This window comes from Gymnoscopelus microlampas (genome assembly GCF_963454915.1).
Source record: "Gymnoscopelus microlampas genome assembly, chromosome: 2".
Taxonomy (NCBI): Eukaryota; Metazoa; Chordata; class Actinopteri; order Myctophiformes; family Myctophidae; genus Gymnoscopelus; species Gymnoscopelus microlampas.
The window spans coordinates 26,154,853-26,179,217 of record NC_139939.1 but is presented as its reverse complement, the minus strand read 5'-3'; the positions used below and the strand labels follow the sequence as shown (position 1 = coordinate 26,179,217).

The following is a 24,365-nucleotide window of genomic DNA, read 5'->3' as shown; positions in this document are numbered from 1 at the left end:
AAAATGCATTGAGTATTTTGCAGTGGAACCAGGAAGTGGGCGGGAACTGCGATGCCCTATACAAGTGTGAAAAGACTTCTGTCAATATGGCATTCCTTCTACTATTGTGATCTGCTCAAGGACATCATTTCTAAACCTTTGACAGCTTTGTTTTCTGTTAAGAGTCACTTACATACAGTACATGGTAAATGTCAGCTACTTAACTTTATTTATTTATTTGATCATGACAGTGCACATTGATGAACACAAGACAGGTGTAATACATACACATGAGCAAGTGTAAATATGCCGGATTTAGCAAACGCTACTTTCCATCCGTTGTCCCCAAAAGAACAAGAAACAATACAGACATTACATTATAACAACAATACAACATAAGTTAACAACAACACTCAAGGTACATCAACAATAAGCATATATTAGAATTTAATTTAGAGTAGGCCTAGTCTATAAAGATATTATAAGTGATATCATGTCTGGTTATCTCTCAACCACTGTTTTAATTGTCCTTTGAAGGCTGAAAATGTGTGGCTTTCCCTTTGGGTAACTAATAGACGGTTCCAGTCCGAACAACCTTTGATGGAGAGGACATTTTGTCCAAAGGTGGTCCCGCCTATGGTGGACCTCGCTGCCCCCCTATAGAGTCTGACCTATAGTGCCACGGCCCGTGTCCCTCTTCCTACGAATACATTCCCTCAGGGGAGAGGGAGCCAGTCCATGTAGGCATTTGTAAATTAAACAGGCACTTTTGAAAGTTCTACATTTTAGAACTTTCAAAAGTGCCTGTTTAATTTACAAATAAAATGTTAAAACTCAAACAGTGATGTTTTTCCAGAATGCTACAGTGATGGTATGAGACCTTAATGGCTCTCTTAAACAGTTGTTCTACGGGTTTGATGGTTGTGGCACTAGCAAATGATCGGTTTGTGAAACAGCACCCTCAGCCACACTGTAAAAACGTTTTTGTTTTTTTACCATACAGATCACACCACCTTTAATATGATATGAGGTTAGCTTTGCACAGAAGCAGCCAGTAGAAGCTACGTTTTACTTTTAGAGCCACTGAAATTTCCATGGCTCTTCACACCAAGGAAGGAAGAACAAATATGCTGTTTGTGAACTACAGCTCAGCATTAGTTCCTGCAGCACGACACAAAGCTCAGAGACCTATGCCTGCACCCGGGCATTCTTACTGTAACTGGATACTGGACTTCCTGACGAACCGCTGCCAAGTGATGAAAATGGGCAACATCACATCAGACCCCCTGACCCTGAACACGGGAGCCCCTCAGGGCTGCGTGCTGAGTCCTCTTTACTCCCTGTACACACGAACGACTGTGTGGCCATGCACAGCTCCACCACGCACGTGGTGAAGAAGGCTCAGCAGCGCCTGTGTCTCTGTCGCCTGTTCGCACAATGGTCTATGTTTCTGTACCTGTTGCTATTTGCACCCTATATCAGTTACTATCTGCTGCTACTTTAACTGTCTCGTGCCACTGCCATTTTTTTCTTAAAAACATGCACCTTATATATTCACTCAATTGGGAATATTTGTCGCTATGTCTCTATTATTTTCCCCTTTCCTGAAGACTGCAAATGACAGGACTATCATGGGAGCTTGTATGACAAAGAATTTCACCCACTTTGTTTTACACCTGTAACCTTTGATGTGACAGTAAAGTTGAAGTTAAGTGTCTCACTGTCATTTAGCTAGTCATACAAAGAAGAAAGAAAGGGATTGGTTAGAGGGAGTAATTGACAGCAGATAAGTACTGGAATAATTCAGTCCAAACTGTGCAGCTGATAAACATACTGTAACATTGAGCGCTGAAGGAGCAGCCTCACAGGGGTAGTAAACATGTGTTTTGTTTGTGGTGACGAACAACTTGTGAAATGTGAAGACTCTGTCTTGTGGTATAGTTATTCAATTGACATTTCTGAATGCTTAGTGGGCTGTGAAGTAACAGCTGCTCAAACCCTGCCAATCCTGCAGTGACTTTTATTTGATGTTCTGACTTTTTTTGCATATAAAATTCAAACAAGGAATTTAACAATTTGACAAGCAAAACATTTCAAACATACACAAGGAGATTGGGGTGAATTGTGAAAATGATCAAATCTTTTTAGTGGTTCCATACTGGTAATGGCACCAGCAAACATTATTTGATAGACTTTTAATCGGCACACCTATATGTACCATTCCAGTGAGGCAACATATACAGCAAACATAATAGCATAGCAAAATATTCAGTAGGCCTATCTTTCAACAGTTTATGCACAGACATGCACAGTTCACACACATCTTTTGCTTATACACTAACACAAGCTTAAATATATTTGAATTACACCAAAATAGACAATATATATTATTTTACGAGAAACACAATAATATGAATAGGTTGCATGAATGCAGAACACATCACCCTTTCAGGCAAATAACTGTTGTAGCTGCAGTGGAGGGTGTGGCCAGTCAGTTTGCCTTCACAATGTTATTCAACAAGTACAGGGTTCGATTTGCTGGGGGTTGGCAGGGGAAATCCATGCTTTTGTTTTTGATATTCCCAAACAAAGGAGCACCTCAGGGCTGCGTGCTGAGTCCTCTTTACTCCCTGTATACACACACCTGCACAGCTCCACCATGCACGTGGTGAAGGCTCGGCAGCGCCTGTCTTCATCGCCTTTTCACACTGACCTGCTGGTCATTCATCTGATTTATTCTGATCATTTCTCAATTTAACAATTACAAATGTATGTTAATCACATCAACGCAGATATCCCTATTTTAAGCAAATTTGTGTGAAAATATAGGATATCTAAAATAGGAGATCTACTTGCGCACAATTGTTAGCTTGTCGATCTGCTATTTTTTCTATTTGTCATATGAAGAAGTATAAATAAGTGATTAAAAAAAGTGATTAAAAAAATGCGCCCCTCTATTTTTGTTTTGCACATCGAAACCCTGCATGCATATCACAAACATTTTAGCTACAATCAGTGTTCTATTTGTGCTTTGCATGTCATAAAGTATTATGAAGCAAAATAATACTTCTAGATAGATAGATAGATACCTTTATTTATCCCGCGGGGGAAATTCAGTCGCCCAGAGGCGGCACAGCAGTTAATGGTTACAGGGTTACAGGTAAAGAGTAAAGCAAAGAAAAAGTGCTGTTGTGTACATCAATACAAGGCAAAAAGAAAAACAAGAAGAAGCATCAACAATACAGAGCAACGCTATACTGAGGAATTCAGACATATACCTTTGGTCTAAGTTATTGATCTAGAGACATAGATATTGATCTAAGTGCATGTGCAAGAACAGCGTACAAGGCCAACTTTTATGTCAAATAGTACCCACAAACGTACAAAAGTACACACAAGATTTTCTTTCCTTTTGAATCTCCCCCTTTTTGTACACTTATGCAACTCTGTGGAGCAAAAGTTCAAAGGAGTTGAATGTACGGAATATGTATGTCATACAAAGAAGGAAAAGGATTGGTGAATGGGAGGATTGCCCTGCAGGTTATTACATGAACAATTCAGTCCAGTCCAAACTCTGCGGCTGATTGAGATCGCATTGTGCACTATAGGTCTAGCCTCACAGGTAGTAAACGTGTGCTGTGATTTTAGAGGCAAACAACTTGTAAAGAGAGGCTGTCACAGACATGTGGTGCAGTTATTCAATGTACATTTCTAAATGCTTAAAGGGGAATTTCACTTTTAAACACTTCTGGGGTCTATTTGGGCACCCCAAACTGTTTTTAAGTTGCTTGATTGAATATTTATTATTCATTTTATCAGCCACGCCTCTTCCTACATAATTATATATAATAATAATAATAATAACTTTATTTATATAGCACCTTTCAAAAACAAGTTACAAAGTGCTTTTTATATAAATAATACTTATATAAACCCATTGTAACTTCAAGGTTGTTTTTTTTTAAAGAAGAAAAGAAGAACTACGTTCTTGCCTTGCACCCTGTAAGGCTCCAATCATCCGAGTTGCTCCAGGGCTTTCTTTGATTGATTGATTGTTTTTTTTTGTCTAGAATTTCCTTCTTCTTTAGTACCCATTTTAACCACTTAGTCTCATTGAAAACAAGTCCTTGGTTTTGGGGACTGAAATTGTCCTTCTAATGTGTATTGTGTATGGGAGATGAAAACAAATTCTAACTAGAAAAAGTGCTCCTCGGAGCACAACTCTCCGCCAGAAGACTTGTGTTGGTTCGAAGGTCGCGAAGGTCGCTATCCCTCTTGTATATGTAAGTGTCCTATCCATCCTGTCTGGGTAAGTGTCCTCTTCCGTTCATTCTGTGTAAGTGTCCTATCCCTCCTGTCCTATCCGTCCTGTCTATGTAAGTGTCATATCCCTCCTGTCTATATAAGTGTCCTATCTGTCCTATCTGTCCAATAAGACAGATAGGAACAATTGGACCGCGACTACTTGACTACTTAGTTAGCTAGTGGCCGGATTTTCGGTATTGGAATCTGGCTTATCACAGTGACACATGTATTTATAGGTCGCTATCCCTCTTGTATATGTAAGTGTCCTATCCAACCTGTCTGGGTAAGTGTCCTCTTCCGTTCTGTCTGTGTGAGTGTCCTATCCCTCCTGTCTGTATAAGTGTCCTATGTCATATCCCTCCTGTCTATATAAATGTCCTATCTGTCCTATCTGCCAATTATGTATCAGCCATGCAGCCATTTCATGGTTCCCGTCTTACCTCACTCTGACAGTGGCGGAGACACTGTCAGAGTGATGCCATGTATATATAGGCCCGGTGGCGTCACTAGCCAATCAGATCACAGTATTTCACGTGTCACGTGAGGCTTGACCAATCGGTGTGTCATGTTTAGAAAGTGAAAACGCAGTGATAACAATACTCTCCTGGCGGAGAGTAACTAGAAAAAGTGCTCCTCGGAGCACAAGTCTCCGCCAGCAGACTTTTGTTGGGAATGTTCTAATTCTTATGATGACATTGGCATCCACATACAGTACATGACACCAGTGTGTCTACATAATGTATTGCTCCGCCATTTCTCAGCCATTTCGTGATTATTCCTGTCTTACCTCACTTTGAAAGAGGCTTAGCCTCTTTCAAAGTGACACATGTATTTATAGGCCGTTATACGTCACTAGCCAATCAGATCACACTATTTCACCGTATTGTCACGTGTCACGTGAGGCTTGACCAATGTTAGCTTGGCTGGCGGAAAGTGAAAACAAAGTCTCCTGGCGGAGACAATAAAACCCAGTCAAAAAGCCACCTTTTAGTCAAATAAAAGATGTCTTTGTATTATCACTGTATAATACTGTAAACTCTGACCCTGTAATCTAATGTAACCAAATGGACCTGAAAGGTGTACCTTTGTACACGCTCAGAGTAAAATTAACACTCAAGATTTTTCTCTTTAGGGGAGATTTTTTTTCCAGTCACCTCACAGCCACAATGGGCTCCACTGCAAGAATGTCACTTCTGCCTGACAACGCCTGCCTGGCAGTGAATAAAACATGTGCATCTTTCAGGTTGTGGGACTGATTGGACGAAGCATGGCTAGGATGTGAGGAGGCCTGGCTGGGGTGAGAGGAGGACACATGACTCTGCCTGGCTGTGTCGTGGCTGTCGGGCCAGGCCGCTCGCTGGCAGGGAGCAGGCGCAGCGCAATGCTCCGGTTCTACCGCTGCCCTGACCTGGCGCTTCCTCCTGCACACGCCGAGCAGCAGCCTGAGCTCCTGGAGGAAGGCGGGGTTAAGATAGCAGTAGATGAATGGGTTATAGCACGTGGAGCTCATAGCCAGCCAGTGAAAGCAGAAGTAGAGGGCATTGGAGGAGCGAATCGCCTGACTAGACAGTAGCACCACGTAACAATTGAGGGGGAACCAACAAACGGCAAACACCGCCACCACCAGGAGCAGCATGGTCAAGGTCCGCCTGCGCTTTCGTCTCTGGTTGGCATACTGGGCCGTGGTGATGTCGCCAATGGCGTTGGTCCGCCACAGGCGTCGGGCTACTGTAGTGTAGGCTGCGCTGATGATGATGAGTGGCAGAAGGTAGAGCAGGATGAAGGTCAGGAGGTCGATGTACTGCCAGTAGACATCTGATGGTTCGGGAAAGTCTGGAACGCACAGACTGCGCTCCTTCTCCTTGCTGGTCAAGAGAGAGTATTGCATAATCATAGTATTGCATAATAAAACTATTAATGTAAATGTATTCTGAAAAAGAGGATGCCTAAGGGGCCGTGTCCACAGAAAGCTTTTTTTGAGCAGCTGAGCGCTTTGGATATCATGTCCAGAGCTCTACAGATGCATTGAGCACGACGCCTCCGGTAAATGCTTGCCACTTGTTCACTCCAACCCTCAGGAAGGTGAGGTTGAGGCACCCAGGTCGCTCTGCCAAAAAATGCTGGATGCTGAGAGAGCTGACATGTGATGCTCAGCTCTGGGAAGAGGAGGGCTCCGGCGCATCTTTTCCATAGCATATACACAGGGTATAAAAGCCCTGGCAGCTAAAAAAAACGGTTTCTGGCCTGGGCCGCAGCATGGCGGTCCAGGCACCCTAGGCTGCAATGCCAGCCTGACAGCGTGTCGCGGGTTTGAATCCCATTCCCGATGACCTTTGCCGCATGTCACTCCCCATCTCTCTCCCCATTTCCTGTCAGTCTAGTGTCCTATAAAGGCATAAAAGCCCCCCAAAAAATCTTAAAAAAACAAAACAAAAAAAAAACGGTTTCTGTGGACGCTGTACACGGCCCCTAATACAGTATACAAGTAGTATTAATTACATGGCAGCACTCATTTGCACACCAGAATGCCACAGGTACATGTGATCACTTTAAGAATAGTTTAATTGTGATCCTAGACCCTCAAAACATAGGTCTAGACACTTGTTCAGTTAACTGCAATATTGGCTGATTTGTATTGAAAATAGATTATTCGATAATGGCAGCACTCAGTGGCGTCAGTTCAGCAAAAGCTAAGGTATGGCAGCATGCACGCGACCTTATGCACGCGCGCGCGCGAAATTTTTGTGCGGTTCTGGGCAGTGTTGTGTTCTAGTTTTTTTCTGAAGGTATACGCTACGATACGATGCGCGTGGTCGTGGGTATACGCTCTCGCGTTTTCAATGGATGAAACAGTTTTTGAAGGTATACGGTAGCGACGAAAAAAAATCTCAAGGTATACGCCGTACACAGCATCTGACGGTAGAACACACCACTGGTTCTGGGCGGGTTGGGTTCGTTTTTTTCCAGTTTTTGGTTACTTTATTTCGGTTTTAGGGTTAGGATTCGGGTTAGGTTAGGGTTATGTTATTTAATTCTTATTTTTGCCTGATTTTCCCGATTTATTATCAAAAAAGTACTTCTTTTTTTTTTCTTCCCTGGAGCCAGGGTATGGCAGCTGCAATAGCCTGCCATACCCAATTGACGCCCCAGCACTAATTTGCATATAAATGCTACATGGGGCATTAACATAGCTCATCCTTTTCTACACTTCTTTTCCAATCTAGAAACACTGATTAATAGTATATTTCCGGGGGGTGCATGATACAACCTTCTTCCCACTAGACTCAAGTGATTAATTAACCAATTAATAACGTGCGTGTGTGCGTGCGTGCATGCATGCATAGTATTAGTATACAGTATGTATGTCACACCTGTATGTGAAGGTGAGGAGTTTTTGGAAGATGCCATGTGGGAGAGAAAAGCAGCTGGCCATGATCCAGATGACAGCTACCCAAACAGCACCTTGAGCTGGAGACATGCGTGGTCTTAATGGATGTAAAATCACCTACAAACGCACGCACGCACGCACGCACGCACGCACGCACGCACACACACACACACACACACACACACACACACACACACACACACATTGGGTCATTGTGTTATCCTTCAAGGACCTCTATTAATCTTCCATCATCTCCCCTTAAGTTTTCAAACGATTCTACAAACAGGAAGAGAAATATAGAACATCACCTAGAGCAGTGGTTCTGAACCTGTGGGTCGCCACGAGATTTGGAGGGGTCCCCCAGATGACATTGAAGTGACAATTTAAGGACTTTTAAGACCTTTTTAATGCAAAAAAAAGACCATTACTGCATCAAAAGTAATCAACAACAAACACAAAACTGGTCAAACATTGGCCAATTTGTCAAATAAGAAGAAGAAACAATTTAGAAAATAGCCGATCTACAGTACAAGTTGCACAAAGCCTCACGTTGCGAGGCTATTTTCACAATATTTATCTGTGGAACTGAGTCAAACTAAATGTGAAGCCTCAACTCCTACAATTCCAAGTGCTTGACAGGGTGGGGGGTCCCCAGTTCAAATTTGATTATTTTGGGGAGTCGTGGCCTGAAAAGGTTGAGAACCACTGACCTAGAGCACAGATTTGTATAAGGTGCTGTTGTGGTGCTTCACCTTCGCCTGCTTTTGGCCATTCTGCATTTATAGAAGTATTCATAGATAGACAGCATTTGTATCAGCAGGCTGAGGCGTATGCGATGAAGAAAAGAATAAACTCACACACTCATCTGCTCCAATGTAATTTAATGACAAAGTTTCGAGCCAAGGCTCTTCATCATATAGAGCATTGGCCTTGGCTCGAAACTTTGTCATTAAATTACATTGGAGCAGATGAGTGTGTGGGTTTATTCTTTTCTTCATGATGCTTTCCAACCCAGCACTTAATTCAAGTGGCGTGCGTATTCTATTAGTTTTTGTATAAGGTGTATGCGATGACACACTACAAGACCCCCTTTGGTAACATTCAAGGTTTGTACAAATGTATTAATAACTGCTCAAGATATCTTGCTGTTGCAGATGCTGTTGCTGACAAACAAGCAAGGGATAATGCATGGGGAGGTAGTCATTATTGAAATTTAAAGCCCTTCAGGGCGATTAACCACCTCTCTCGAAGTCTAGTCTAGTCGCCGAGATGAGAAGTCGCATGAAGACGCGCTCTCCGCGCTCCCGCTTGGAGACGCGCTCTCATGGCAACATATTTGCCAGTTTTTCACTGGATATACTCTTCATTTTCATCCTTTCGTGGACGACGGATTCATTCCTTGAATATCCACAAAATCTACACCTGATGGAGACAGAAAAGGGTAATCCACGGGAAATGAAAAACGAAAAACACTCGGACTTCTACCTACTCGACGACACTACAGAATCAAAACATCTGGGGTTTGCGGCTGGAGCTCTCCATATGCTCCTAGGCATGGACTCGACTAGAAAGTACGCGCCCCCGACAGGACGCATGGACCGAAGATTTTTAATCATCCTTTTTCTTCTCCTGTCGGGTGATATCCACGTTAATCCAGGCCCAGTTACCACCAGGCAAACTTCTGCCCGTCTGGCGAGAGAGGCAAACTTGGCCAACGAAGCTAGCGCTGCTAACGTTGCTATCGTTGCCAGCGACAACGTCGCACAACAACATCAACTCCACGCCGCTAGCTCTCGGTCCCAACAAGCCAACGCACCCTCGGACCACTACGACACCGCAGCCGTACTCGACGCACCACGACGCGCGACGGAGAGACGCTGCGCAACGGAAGAAACCTATCCACGGACACATCTGGCGTTTCCAGGCGGCACACGGACCAGGATGGACCCCCGTGGACACAGACGAAGGCCCCCCTCAACCCCCCATCCCCCCATCCCCCAAGCCCCACAGCTGGTTGCTTACCAACAAGAACCAGACCGCCTCCATTGCCCCAATCATTACCCACATAATAAACCTCTCCATCATACAGGGACGGGTCCCTAACGACTTCAAAAAAGCAAGAGTGACCCCTCTGTACAAAAAAGGAAACCAATTAGACCCTGGCAACTACCGCCCTATTTCTATTCTTAGCTCCATCTCGAAAGTCATGGAAAAAATAGTCTATGAACAGGTTGATAAGTACCTTGCCGAAAAAAATCTAATTTACGAATTCCAATCTGGTTTCAGAACAAACCACTCCACTGACACATGCCTTCTCTATTTGAACGACTCTATCAAACAAGATGTCGACAAGGGCAAATATTGCGGCATGGTCATGCTGGACCTCCAGAAGGCTTTTGACACCGTTAATCACCCAATTATGATCAATAAGCTCAAAGCAATAGGCTTTGATGACACGTCGGTGAACTGGATGAGATCCTACCTGGAAGGGAGGGAGCAAGTGGTGGAAGTAAACGGCACCCAGTCCCCTCCCCTCCCAGTGACTTGTGGTGTTCCTCAAGGAAGCATACTAGGACCACTACTGTTCCTGATATATGTGAATGATATGTCCTCAGCTTGCGACTGCAAACTGTTCCTGTTCGCAGATGACTCGGCTCTGCTGGTCTCGGACAGGGACAGGCTGCAGGTTGAGAAAACTCTCAGCACTGAACTCAACAAGATCTGCATCTGGCTCTCCGACAACAAACTCTCATTACACCTGGGTAAAACTGAATCCATCCTCTTTGGGTCCAACCCTAACCTTAGAAAGGCTGAGAGTTTCACGATCAAAGTGAGTGAAAATGTTATCACAAGAAAGGAGGAAATTACCTACCTGGGTTCCATCTTGGAGGCAAACCTCTCAGGTGACAAAAACGCTGAAAAGACGATCAAAAAGGTCCACAAAATAACACGGAGGATGTGGAGGCTTGTTCGTAAAGTCAGTAAGAATACTCTGAAGATTCTTGTAGGGGCCCTCATACAAGGTCATTATGATTATGCATGCACTTCATGGTATCACAACACCTCCAAGGCCCTAAAAACAAGGCTCCAAACATCCCAAAACAAACTTGTAAGGCTACTTCTTGGCCTCAATTACAAAGCCCATCTAACCCATGCCCATTTTGCTAGGCTTGGATGGCTTAGGGTTGAGGACAGAGTACAGCAACTTGCTATGGGCCTGGTCTTTAAGATACACCACAACATTGGGATCCCCCTGTATTTGTCAAAATACTTCCAAAATGTTAATCAAGTCCATGATCATAACACCAGAGGCAGCTCCACAAACCATGTTCAACCCAGATTTGGCACAACAAAGGGAATGAACTCTTTCTCATGCTATTCATCTAAAATGTGGAATGCCCTACCAAAAGGAGTAAAGGAGTGTAAAACCCTACTTACTTTCAAAAATGCCCTAAAGATACACCTTCAGGAGGCTGCAATTCAAAAATGGCCCCTGTCCAAGTCCTAACCTACCCCATGTCCTAACCTAACCTACCCCCCCCCCTCTCTTTCTTTTTTGTACATATTTTTCACCCTTCATACTTCATACCAGTAACCTGTAAACTGATTGTATGACATTCTGTATAGTAGTGTGTATATCTGTCTGTCTCTTATATGTCAACATGATTTGTGTGCATGGGGATCTCATCTTAAACAAGCTACGTGCTTAACTGAGCTATCCAGTTTAGTAGACCTTGTATTGCGAATTTGTACTTCCATGTACTGTTATGTACTGCCATGTACTGTTCTCATGTCTTACTAAATAAAGTACATCAATCAATCAATCAATCAATCAATCGGTGGTTAATCGCCCTGAAGGGCTTTAAATTTCAATAATGACTACCTCCCCATGCATTATCCCGCTTATTACACGGCTACTTAATAAATACATAAATACATTTACCCAAAAGTAACAACAAAACTAAGTATTTCCTTGCTTACGGCAATGAAAGTATTCCATAAGTATTGGGCTGGGCGACAAGTTCGCCTCGCAAAAACAAATGACGAAATGGAAAAAAAACTCGCCCCAAAACACACTCGCCCCCCATTCTATTTACTGCCGATTTGCCTGTAATACCGCCGGATTTGCCCCGGGGCGACTGTGTTTTGGGGCGAGCGTTTTGGTATTCCCCTGTTGTTGTGCCACGATAAACAAGGAAGCGCAGTGGATCAAATAGAATGACTTCTCGGTTATTGCATCGTCTATTTCTCACTTCAAATGTTTTCAAAAACATTCTTGAGAGCAACGTTTAGTTGTAAATGACATTGTTTGTTTGTTTACATGGCTGTCATGTTGGATAAAGCATATAACCAAGCAGTGCAGGTTGACATGAGCAGGTGTTCTGAGTCTCTGATTACACAGCGGTCCGTTATTGAGCTCAGCGGTCATTATCCAGAAATAATGACCGATGACTGACCAATCAGAATCGAGCATTCAACCAGTGGAGGTAATCATGTGTCATGTTATGTAATGTCGATGGATGTCAACAAAATAAAATGACTAATTGTCTAATGAGTCATTAATGAATCAGTTAGTAATCTAATCATGGTCGAAATGTATTATTATTATTATTATTTTACAATTATTGATTGATTTTATGCATAGAAATATACAGCAGTACATAAGGGGTTCACAACCAGCACAAAAGCACAAAAGGAAAAGAGAAAAAGTGTGGTGCTGGGTAACAAAAAGAAACTCAATAAAATAAAATACAAATAAATTATCCACCAGTAGCTCACATCAAAACAGACTGAAATATCTTCCCACCAGGGGTCAAAACCATTAACAGTTAAGCAGAACAGCAGAAATTTGGAAAATACCCTTGGCTCGAAACTTTGTCATTAAATGACATTGGAGCAGATGAGTGTGTGGGTTTCTTTTCTTCATGATGATTTCCAACCCAGCACTTAAATCAAGTGGTGTGCGTATTCTATTAAGGTGTATGCGATGACACACTACAAGACCCCCTTTGGTAACATCAAGGTTTGTACAAATGTATTAATAACTGCTCAAGATATCTTGCTGTTGCTGTTGCTGACAAACAAGTGGAGGTAATCATGTGTCATGTTATGTAATGTCGATGGATGTCAACAAAATAAAATGACTAATTGTCTAATGAGTCATTAATGAATCAGTTAGTAATCTAATCATGGTCGAAATGTATTATTATTATTTTACAATTATTGATTGATTTTATGCATAGAAATATACAGCAGTACATAAGGGGTTCACAACCAGCAAAAAAGCACAAAAGGAAAAGAGAAAAAGTGTGGTGCTGGGTAACAAAAAGAAACTCAACAAAATAAAATACAAATAAATTATCCACCAGTAGCTCACATCAAAACAGACTGAAATATCTTCCCACCAGGGGTCAAAACCATTAACAGTTAAGCAGAACAGCAGAAATTTGGAAAATACCCGCAACGCTACTGTATATAGTGCACTCAACAATCCATCCATCCATCCATGCATCCATGCATCCATCTATACAGAGTATATATATATACATAGCGCCATTGACCTTGTTAAAGACGGGGTGCCGTGATTTTCAGTGATCCCCCCGCCTAAATCATAATCATCAGGTATTATGGTTATACTAGGAGGAAGAATTTTTTCAAAAAAGTGTACAGAAAATGTTAAAATTATGTTTTTATGAGGACACGCCTCCAGTTCATTAAGTATACCTGGTTCTCACCTTAGCACCTCCTCCACCACCTTAGCACCACCCACCTGTCCTAGTCCCTCCTCCTCCTCATGCCCACACCTGTTGTGTCATGATAATGAGGGGGAGGGTATAATTTTACTGTGTCATTAAAGTGCTGTTTTTCTATTGGCACGTTTGACCCTCAAGGTTTCAGCCTCCAGGAAGAAACTCAAAATAGTCAGAGAAGACATAAAACACCATAAAAACACCACCAGGGGGCTTAATGAAGTTCTATCAACCTCATAGACACATGAAAAACAGAAAAAGTGCAAAACTATGGCACCACCTCTAAGCTTTTGCTGGTTGCCCTTAGCTACAACGCCACCCTAATCACCAGGCTATTTAATAGGGAGCCGTACACGGCCGGCCAATTTAACTGCCGTGTTCTGTCTGCCTGGTCGTGGATTGAACGTCTTGTTTAAGGTGCTCACTGCTCCACCTGAAGTCATTATTGTCTCCGCCAGGCCGAAAGGCATGGCGAGAGAGTATGTTTTACCCTCCGTCCGTCCGTGTGTGTGTCCGTGTGTGTGTGTGTGTGTGTCCGTCCGTCCTGTCCGTGTGTTACCAGCTAATCTCTGGCACCGTTGGCCCAGTCGCTGTGAAACTGTGCACACACACTCCCTGGATGCCAATTCAGAACCTCTGCCTCACATTTTTCACATGGGCCTGTTATAGCGCCACCTGGAGGCTGATTTGTGCAAAACCCATTTTTTACATTACTCCTACAGATTTTATCCAAACGTCATGCAAATCGGTACACAGTATCTCTATAGTCATGTGATCAACACGGATCTGTGCGATTTCCCATATTCCATCCTCATTGGCTAAGGTTTGCTTCCAAAATTTGCGGGATTGGTCCGTTTTGAACAAAATGCCTCAAATCATGAACGCAGCTTGCGATTTCCGTGAAATTTCACAAACACATTCCCACTAGGCCAAGGAAGAAATGCCACCCTTTTTCACATTGGCCTGTTATCGCGCCACCGGCAGGTCTAATATAGCAAAACACATTTTTGGAACAAAATGCCTCAAATCATGAATGCAGTGTCCGATTGCCGTGAACGACCTAAGAATAAATGGCACCCTTTTCACATTGGCCTATTATAGCGCCACCAGGACGCCACAATAACGTACCTGACCTGGCGGAGACCTGTGCTCTGAGGAGCACCTTTTCTAGTTATATTTTATTCTGCCTTGACTTATAAATAAAATAATTATCTTTTTTTAACTGGAAACACACGTCTCTGCTCCTCCTTATTATCAACCTGTGGTTGGGTATTCAATGTACATTGTGGATTCTATTGTATTCTCTGGGTGATACTCCCAGGGTGGCGTAGTCTGGTATTCTGTTCCGGGTCTAAGTGCCCTGGTTACAACAAATATCATAAAACATTGCAGCGCATACTCTGTTCAAAACAATACCCAGATCATACCAGCTTTTGAGATGATAATTGTCGTTGAAAATACGTTGAAAGAGTGTGCTCTGATTGGCTAGTGAGACGCATGACGTATAGCGGCCTATAAATAGATGTGTACCTTCGGAGCGCTGCGGTGCGCGTTCCGAAGTGACATCAGTGCCATCAGCCAAGCTAACATTTAGTGGTTACATGTCGCCTTTCCGACAGACGGATAGGACACTTACACGGATAGGACACTTACACAGACAGGACGGATAGGACACTTACACAGACAGGACGGATAAGACACTTACACAGACAGGACGGATAGGACACTTACACAGACAGGACGGATAGGACACTTACACAGACAGGACGGATAGGACACTTACACAGACAGGACGGATAGGACACTTACACAGACAGGACGGATAGGACACTTATACAGACAGGACGGATAGGACACTTACTGTACACAGACAGGACGGAAAGGACACTTATACAGACAGGACGGATAGGACACTTATACATGTGTTATGACACATGTACTATGACACAGTAACATGTTCTATTTTTTGTAAGAATTAGAACATAAGAATTAGAACATTCCCAACATTCCCAACACAAGTCTGCTGGCGGAGACTTGTGCTCCAAGGAGCACATTTTCTAGTTAAAACCATTATTTTCCAAAGTGATTGGCAGAGAAGGAAGAATTCGGAAGAATTTAGCAGCAGGATTTAAAGGCATTAAAAGGGACTTTGAACAGTTAATTATGTACGCAGAAGTAAAATAGAGATTGCAGACATGAGGGATAGAGTTGGCCATATCAGATAAATGCAATTAAATAATTTTCCACTTCAATCTTTGATTTGGACTGCAAAGCAAAAGCTCTCTAATGAAAACTAATTTCACATTTTAGAGAAAATTGTCAGCAGCCATACACAGATGACAAGCCTTAACTTGATTAGTCTAAGATATCTTCTAAAAGTGAAACAAAACACAACTAGAAAGTTCAGATCGGACAGATCCGTCTTGATCACATGACTACAGAGATAATGTGTAGGCTACCGATTTGGTGATGTTTGGACCAAATCTGTAGGAGCAATATAAAACTAGAAAAAGTGCTCCTCGGAGCACAGGTCTCCGCAAGGTCAGGTAGGTTATTGTGGCCACCTGGTGGCGCTATAATAGGCCAATGTGAAAGGGGTGGCATTTCTTCCTTGGGCTAGTGGGAATGTGCGTGCATTCATGATTTGAGGCAAAAATGGGTTTTGGTAAATTAGACCTGCTGGTGGCGCTATAACAGGCCAGTGTGAAAAGGGTGGCATTTCTTCCTCGGCCTAGTGGAAATGTGAGTGCACGTTTTCACGGAAATCGCACGCTGTGTTCATGATTTGAGACATTTTGTTCAAAACAGACCAATCCTGCAAACTTTGGAAGCCAACCTTAGCCAATCTGGATGGAATATGAAATATCGGACAGATCTGTCATGATCACATGACTATAGAGATACTGTGTACCGATTCGCGTGATGTTTGGGTAAAATCTGTAGTAAATGGGTTTTGCACAAATCGGCCTCCTGGTGGCGCTATAACAGGCCCATGTGAAAAATTTGGGGCAGAGGTTCTGAATTGGCATCCAGGGAGTGTGTGTGCACAGTTTTGCTGCGACTGGGCCAACGGTGCAAGAGATTAGCTGGTAACACACGGATAGGACAGGACACACGGACGGACGGACGGACGGACGGACGGACGGACGGACACGGGGTAAAACATACTCTCTCGCCATGCCTTTCGGCCTGGCGGAGACAAAAATGTGTTAAGCAAAAATCGGCCTGCTGGTGGCGCTATAATAGGCCAATGTGAAAAGGGTGGCATTTCTTCCTTGGCCTAGTCCTAGTGGGAAATGTGCGTGTAAAGTTTCACGGCAATCACCACAACCACTCCTGCAAACTTTAGATGTCGATTGACATCAGGATGGAATATGAAAAATTGGACAGATCCACACTGCCTCGCTGGACCCGTGGCAGTTTGCATGCCGCAAAAACAGATCCATCGATGACGCTATTGCCTTCCTGTCCAACCGACATCAGGTGGTTAGAATGGGCAGCATAACATCTGACCCCCTGACCCTCAACACTGGAGCACCCCAGGGATGCTTGCTGAGCCCTCTCCTCTACTCCCTGTACACATATGACTGCCACACATGACTCCAACACCATCATAAAGTACACGGACAACATGACAGTGATAGGTCGAATCGTCAACAATGACGAGTCTGACTATAGAGACGAGATGAACTCACTGACACTCTGGTGCCGGGAGTACAACCTCCCCATTAACGTCGACAAGACCAAGGAGCTGATCGTGGACTTCAGGTGGCCGTGGAGAGATCATGCGCCCATCCTCATCGATGGCGCTGCAGTGGAAAGGGTCAGCAAGTTCAAGTTCCTCGGAGACGGAGTACACATCGAGGAGGAGGTCAAATGGGAGACACACACCACAAACTTGAGGAAAAAGGCTCAGCAGCGACTGTACTGGCTATACCAGTGTCAGCTTGCCTTATGTGAATTATGCTGTCGACACGCACTGACATTTTGCACCTTAATCACATGTACAACGCACAGATTTTTGTCTTTTTTATTATGTGTTTTTCTAACACCTTAACTAACGTCCATAAATATATCATGCACAGTATACATCTGCTGCTATGCTCGCGCACCTTTATATCTTATCTCAGGTACCATGTGTAAATATGTAGATAACCTGTTTAGTTTTTTTTGTTCTCTTGTTTGATCTCCTTTCCCCCACCATGAGGTTGGCTAGAAATATGTAGGCTACCTTGGCCTATAGTGGGAATGTGCTGCATAGTTTCACGCCGTCATGATTTGAGGCATTTTGTTCAAAACAGACCACTCAGGCAAACTTTGGAAGCCAATTTTAGCCAATCAGGATGGAATGTGTACAATCTGACAGATTTTTCCTGATCACGATGACTGTAGAGATACTGTGTACCGATCTGGGTGATCTGGGTGAAAAATCTGGGGCAGAGGTTCTGCTCTGGCTTCCAGGGAGTGTGTGTGCACAGTTTCACGTCGATCGGACCAATGGTGCCGGAGATTAGCTGTCCGCAGACGGACGGACGGACACGGACTGACAGAAGGCAAAACATAGTCTCGGCCACGCCTTTCGGCCTAGCTGAGACAATAACCTGAGTTCTTGTTTGTAGTATAGGTCATAAATAAAATTGTATTAAATCAAATTAAAAGAATGAAAGATTAATAAAAGTGCTAAAGGTTTGTTTTAGGAGCAGAAAGACAAACTGTCTTTTACAGTAGGTACCAAATATACTGTTATCTTTTGCTTAATGTTTCATGTAAATCACACTAAATTGCAAGGAAGTGCACAGTATCACCCTCGAAAAGCATTTGGTCTACTGAGTTAAGGAGCAAAACACGTTTGTTTTAGGCAACAGGGAGAGTCTGTGGGGAAAAATAGAACAGGCACATACAAAGTTAATGCAGGTGCTGTAAAAAACAGCTAAATGTCAGAGAGAGAGAGAGAGAGAGAGGGGGGGCGAGGGTGAGCGAGCAAGAAAGAAAAAGAGAAAGAGAGCAGAATGCAGATGAGCTCACATGGTGCACTAATTAATCATTCATCACTAATCAAGTTTCAAGAACATCTGCAGTGTTGTGTGCTGCTGCACGTCTTTGACACATGGAGGGTTTATTACCCCACACGTTTTCCAACTCTGGCGCTGTCCATGGTTCTTAACACCACGTTTTCACCGTTTATCTGTGGACTGACAAGTGGTTTATTTTAGTTTACAGAGATTATCTCTGGGTTATAAACAAAGGACATATCTCTGAGAGATTATGTCCTTTGTTTATTTCAGTGGTTCTCAAAGTGGGGTCCCCCAGGGGTCCTTCAGGGGGTTTTGCAACACAAATCATGTATGGGAGGGGGGGGGGGGGGGGGGGGTCCAGAAAATATTTTCTGATGGAGGTCCACGCACGGCCAAATACGTATAGGCTATTCATTTGTGGTTTCTTGACATTAAAAAGTTTGAGAACCACTGGTTTGTTTTATTCATATGGAAACTATAAATAGCCATACCTGCCGCCGGTCGAGTGCTATGGCGGTGAGCGTCAGAGTCGAGACGTGCAGGGAGCAATACTGCACGAAGCGACTGATGTGACACATGCCTCTTCCAAACACCCAGGTACTGTGCACAAAGCGGACCTGGACACACACGCGCCGGCGCAAACATTATAACATTCTAGAAATGGAGATCGAGAAAAAAAAGAGGAAAACTCTAATTAGGCATTCTATGCCTACTTGTCTTGAAATGTACAATAAATATTTAATATTTGCAGCAATAGGCCTACTCAAATTGCTAAAATACTTGCAGATAAATTGATTTATTGGTTTAAACCAATTGGTTAATGTAAAATTCTACCGAGTGTTTATCCATCTGAGTTCTGAGAAAACGTATAAGCTGTATAGGCCTATAGGAAAATATATATTTTTAAACATAGACCATTATTTACATAAAGGTGAATTTTCCATATAAACTAACTCACTAACTAACTAACTAACAAACTAACTGTTAAATAGCTATATTCTGATAGTAGCCTAAGCATTAGAGTGCTTGTTCAGTACAGTACATGGTCTCCTAGAGTCAGAGAAAATGCATTTTATGGTCGGGATACCAATGTTATCCAATCAGGACAGAGACCCACCTGAGGATACAGGATAAGCAAGTGGAATATTGAGTGATGACACAAAGAAATTATAGCAGACAAAATATAGGCTACTGGACACTAGCATTCAAGCTGATTAATGGGTAGGCCCTACTCTATATAGTACTCTCTCCTGATTACATTGCCAACCAAATATCAAGGAGCTGGAGAGATGGGGAGACCCCTGGCTGCAACTGAACAGTGATTAGCCTATTGGAATATAGAGCTTTAACTTTTAAACAAAAACCTTCCTTTTAATAAAAAAATATTACTTTAGGCCTATTACCCTGCCGTTATTATAAATAGAAAACCTTGTTTATTCATCATGAAGTGTTGAAGGCACATCACTCTTAAAGTGGTCTCACCAAAGTGAACGGCGTGTTCAGGACGGTGATGAATATATCAGCCACGGCCAGGTTGACTATGAACAGGCTGGTAACGGACTGCTGGACGCGCTTGTTTTTGAGGACCACGTGGCACACCAGAGTGTTCCCAAACAACGAGATGATGATGATGATGGAGTAAGCGGCGACCAGGAGAGCTTTGATGATCGTCCCGTTCTGTGAGTCCCCGCCGTAGCGCTTCTTAACGGCCATGGAGTACCAGTCTGCCAGCATTCCTTCATCAAAGTCCAGGCTGAAGAGTCTGTTGGACCTGTTGCTTCCCAGCTGGGAAACGTTGAGCCGCTCAGCCAACATCTCAGCCAAAAGTGAGTCATTGTTGTGTCCGTGGTGTGTGGCTGACATGTCCTAAATGCCAAGGAAAGAACTATGTTTTTTCTACAGTAGGTATTGCGTTATGATCCAGCCAAGCTAAATTAATGTTCCCATCAATTCACTCTTTCAAGGTGATGTGAAGACAGAGCTGCGCCTCAACAAGTTTTGTAAAAGGAACGGCGCATCAACTGTGCGGCTGCTTTTAAACCACGGCGTCTATAGTGCGTGGGCGCGTGCGTGTAGCCTGTGTGTGTGTGTGTGTGTGTGTGTGTGTGTGTGTGTGTGTGTGTGTGTGTGTGTGTGTGTGTGTGTGTGTGTGTGTGTGTGTGTGTGTGTGTGTGTGTGTGTGTGTGTGTGTGTGTGTGTGAGTGAGAGAGAGAGAGAGAGAGAGAGAGAGAAAGAGAGAGAGATACATGGATAAATTCAATCTTTTCAGACTCAAGGTCCATGTCTCAAACAGAATGACAAAAACACAACGATAAAAATAGATAGCGAGAGAGAGAGAGAGAGAGAGAGAGAGAGAGAGAGAGAGAGAGAGAGAGAGAGAGAGAGAGAGAGAGATTGTGTTATCTTGTATTGATGGTGAATTCTGCTCTGAAGGAAGAGACATCTGGTATTAAAAAGAACCCTGACACATTTTTGTATTCATGAATGACAAGCAGGTGTATTTAACAATGTGGCCTAACAACATGTTACAGCATTATGTTTTGGATTGAAAATTATTTGAATACATATAAATTAAATATAGCCAACATTCACCATGGATGTTGAATGTATGGAATTCAGAACCATGGACAGCACAGTTTGTTGTGTGTAGTATTTTAGTCCATGGACCAGACCAAATATTGGCACCATTTGAATGGGCAAAACCTTATATTAAATTGCTTTTAGGGTCCAACAAACAAACATCTATGGCTAAAGGGCAAACATACAACAGAGGTTCACCTCCTGGAAGAAGCCCTGAAGAACATTTGACAGCTTCCAACATGATGTCCATCAGGCGTCACTCACAGAGCTTTTTGAGAATTCTTCATTTACCCTCACCATAGAGCTGTTCCAGGTCTACCTGGACTCTCTCTGAAGCCAACATGGTATTTCAGCTTTCTGGCTGTTCTACTTTGATTCATGCTTCTAGAGCAGGTCAAATTGTCCAATTAAAGCCACTCCAGAGGCACTTTGCAAGCTGTGGAGGCGAGTATTGATCAGAAGAAATTGTACGCGTCATATCAAAAGCCTGCACTTTTTATTCTTGCTATGCATTAGCCAAACTATTAAAGGCTTTTTAATTTTTCCACAAGAGTGCCTTGGTCTCATCCCTTTTTTTGCATCAATTCTGTTACCCAGTTGTACCAAAGAGCACCTTGTTTTTACTCTAGCCAAACAGATGCGCTCCTTCCTCTCTTTTTTCTGTATAAAGCCTATTGGAGGTAAACACACTGTAATCGGTTCAAATACCACCGAAGTGGAAAAAGTGGCACTCCAAAGTAAATTATGCAAGACTGGCTCAGATACACATTCTTATATTTATTTCAAATAATAATGTGTATCTGAGCCAGTCTTGTATCCTTTATTTTGGAGTGCCGCTTTTTCCACTTCGGTGTATTTGAACCTATTTATATTTATAGCCGAGCACCCACTGCCTAAACAAAACAGCATCCAGAGGAAGCGCAGCTGCTTTTTTTCTCATGCTGTAATCGGTCTTGCAGCAATCAGATGAAAAACACTATATTTAGTATTTTTTTAAAGTAGTGTTCTATAATTGCAGAGCTTGACGTCATGGCAAGTGAAGCTGGCTTGTTCATGCTGTAGCACAAGACCCGATATGTACTGAAGGAGCGAGCAAAAGATTCAAAAATATATCATAACACACACACACACACACACACACACACACACACACACACACACACACACACACACACACACACACACACACACACACACACACACACACACAGAGAGAGGACTGCTCATGTTGATGTTCTGTAGTTAATATGCACTGATTATGATCTTTTTGAATTAGTCTTTTCGATATTATTTTGCAAATACCTTTTTAGTGTATGACTTATTCTATGAATAAGTCATTGTTGGTAGTTGCGGATTGCGTAATTTAGGTCTTGTTTATAAAGTAAATGTTCCCTAAACGTTGTCTGAACCAGTGGTTCTCAAACATTTTCATGTCAAGGACCTCCTAATGTTATGTATTCGCCCCCCTCCCATTCAAGATTTGTTTGAAAAAATAGCAGATCTACAAAATCACAACGCGTCAGGATGGGAGCTTGTAGATCGTCTATTTTCAATAGCCGATGTATATAGGTTTGAAGTGCTCATGTTGCCTATAGTCGCTTATGTGATTTCGGTTGACCATACATAATGGTCCCTAAGAGTCTCCATCTATAAGGGTGGTGGTGAGTGAAGGTTTCTGTTGAGAGTTGAGACGCACGAACGGAGAACCAGTTGACACCAGGCAGTATCACACGACAAGTGTTATGGAAAAATAATATTCCGTTCGGATGAAGTTTTAGAGCATTTATTCGGAAGATTTCAGCAGAGAGACAGCATACAGCAACAATGAGGAGCAGGGCTTTCGCCCTGCTCCCACAGCCCATCCGGGCACCAGCTTCCTAAACACCCATCTTACACAGTCTTTATAGTCCACATTGTACCAAAGATACTATCCTAAATAGTCATATAAGGTATGTACTAATTATAAGAGAGACACATACACAGTTAAATGCTCTCCTAAATGGTCATAGAAGGTCTGGACTAAAGATAAGAGAGACGCAAACATAGTTACACAAATACACATAGCTGACACAGTGAGAGTAGCATGGGGGAAAGAGCTCAGCTGTTAGATCTAACAGCTGTAGCTGAGTTGGAATTAGCTCATTTATGTTAAAACTTGCTTCAATGAGATGACCACCAAATACACAATATATATATAGGTTGTCATTCTAATTTGTCCATTACATTCCAGAGTTTTTTGTTTTTGTGCATGAATGATCATATTCATGTACATACGACAGGAGAATTATAGAATGACAATCAATAGACACTTATGAAAGACTTAAGAAAACAACTATATGTTGATATTGCTATATATTGACTCAACCATTTACTGTATGATCAATCAGACAAAAATATCAGGAGACAGGACGTGCGACTTATAACTGATGCATAATTGTCTGACACAGAAGGCATCACTGACTCTGCCATTAACCTAATAATAATATCCAAAATAGATCTACTTGTTTGGGTTTGAGAGTTTTGAGAGCTTCTCACTCAATTTTGTATAAAATTTAGTATAATGTCAAATATATCTCTGTTTGTACCTTAAATCTCTGTTTCTCAAGGCTGAGGGCATTTACCAATTCTATGCACTATTAAGTACAGTTATGTTCCAGTTTGTCTGGATGGACTTACACCATAATTGATTCTCCATCTTCCACGGACTATGTACAGTTCCTGTACAGTTATTTTCCATAAATGGAAGGACTCACACCTTAATTGATTCTCACCCTTCTAGACGTTGATATACCAGAGATTAGGCAGTACGAACAAATATTTTACACATTAGTTATCGAATATAGTTTTCCAGTCTTCATGGCTCTTTCCTCCATCTTCACTTGGCGTACGGGTCCATTTGGTTATGGCTCTGACAGCGAGCTCCACTTGGCTAGTGGTTCCACTGTTCAGTGGCTACGAATCGCTCTCTGTGGCTCTCTGAGCCTTGGTCCTCCTGCTGTGGCAAAGTCTCTTGGTGTTTGACCAGGTGTCGATTTCGTCACCTCCGCTGTTACATGGTGTCATTGTTGATGTTGTTGGTGCTGCTCTCATGGCTGAAGCTCTGCTACTTCCCTCTGCGGCTTGAAGCTGTTCCCTTGATGTCATCACAGAATAGATTTATCTGCGAGGTTCCAATCGTGTAGTTTGTTGAAGAAGATCATCAGAAGTTGATTCTGCATAGCTTGCTTCTGTGGCGGTCTCCTCTTTGTCCTCTATCGTCTGGATGTGGTCCGGATCTGCTTTGAAAAAATCTTCTTCCCAAAAAGTCCTTCACCCTTAAGTTCTTTTGATCCAGTATCCATAATCATA

General features: G+C 42.7%; 1 protein-coding gene across 1 annotated transcript; it reads right to left on the bottom strand.

Moving 5' to 3' along the window:
- Positions 1–5,434: 5,434 nt before the first annotated feature.
- Positions 5,435–20,300, bottom strand: LOC311054584 (G-protein coupled receptor 83-like; the record flags this gene model as incomplete). The annotated part of the gene is made up of 4 exons (XM_084070591.1): positions 5,435–6,149; positions 7,656–7,789; positions 18,929–19,054; positions 19,920–20,300. 4 exons carry the CDS (start codon positions 20,298–20,300, stop codon positions 5,435–5,437), a joined length of 1,356 nt encoding a protein of 451 aa, XP_083926717.1.
- Between the last annotated feature and the right edge of the window lie 4,065 nt (positions 20,301–24,365).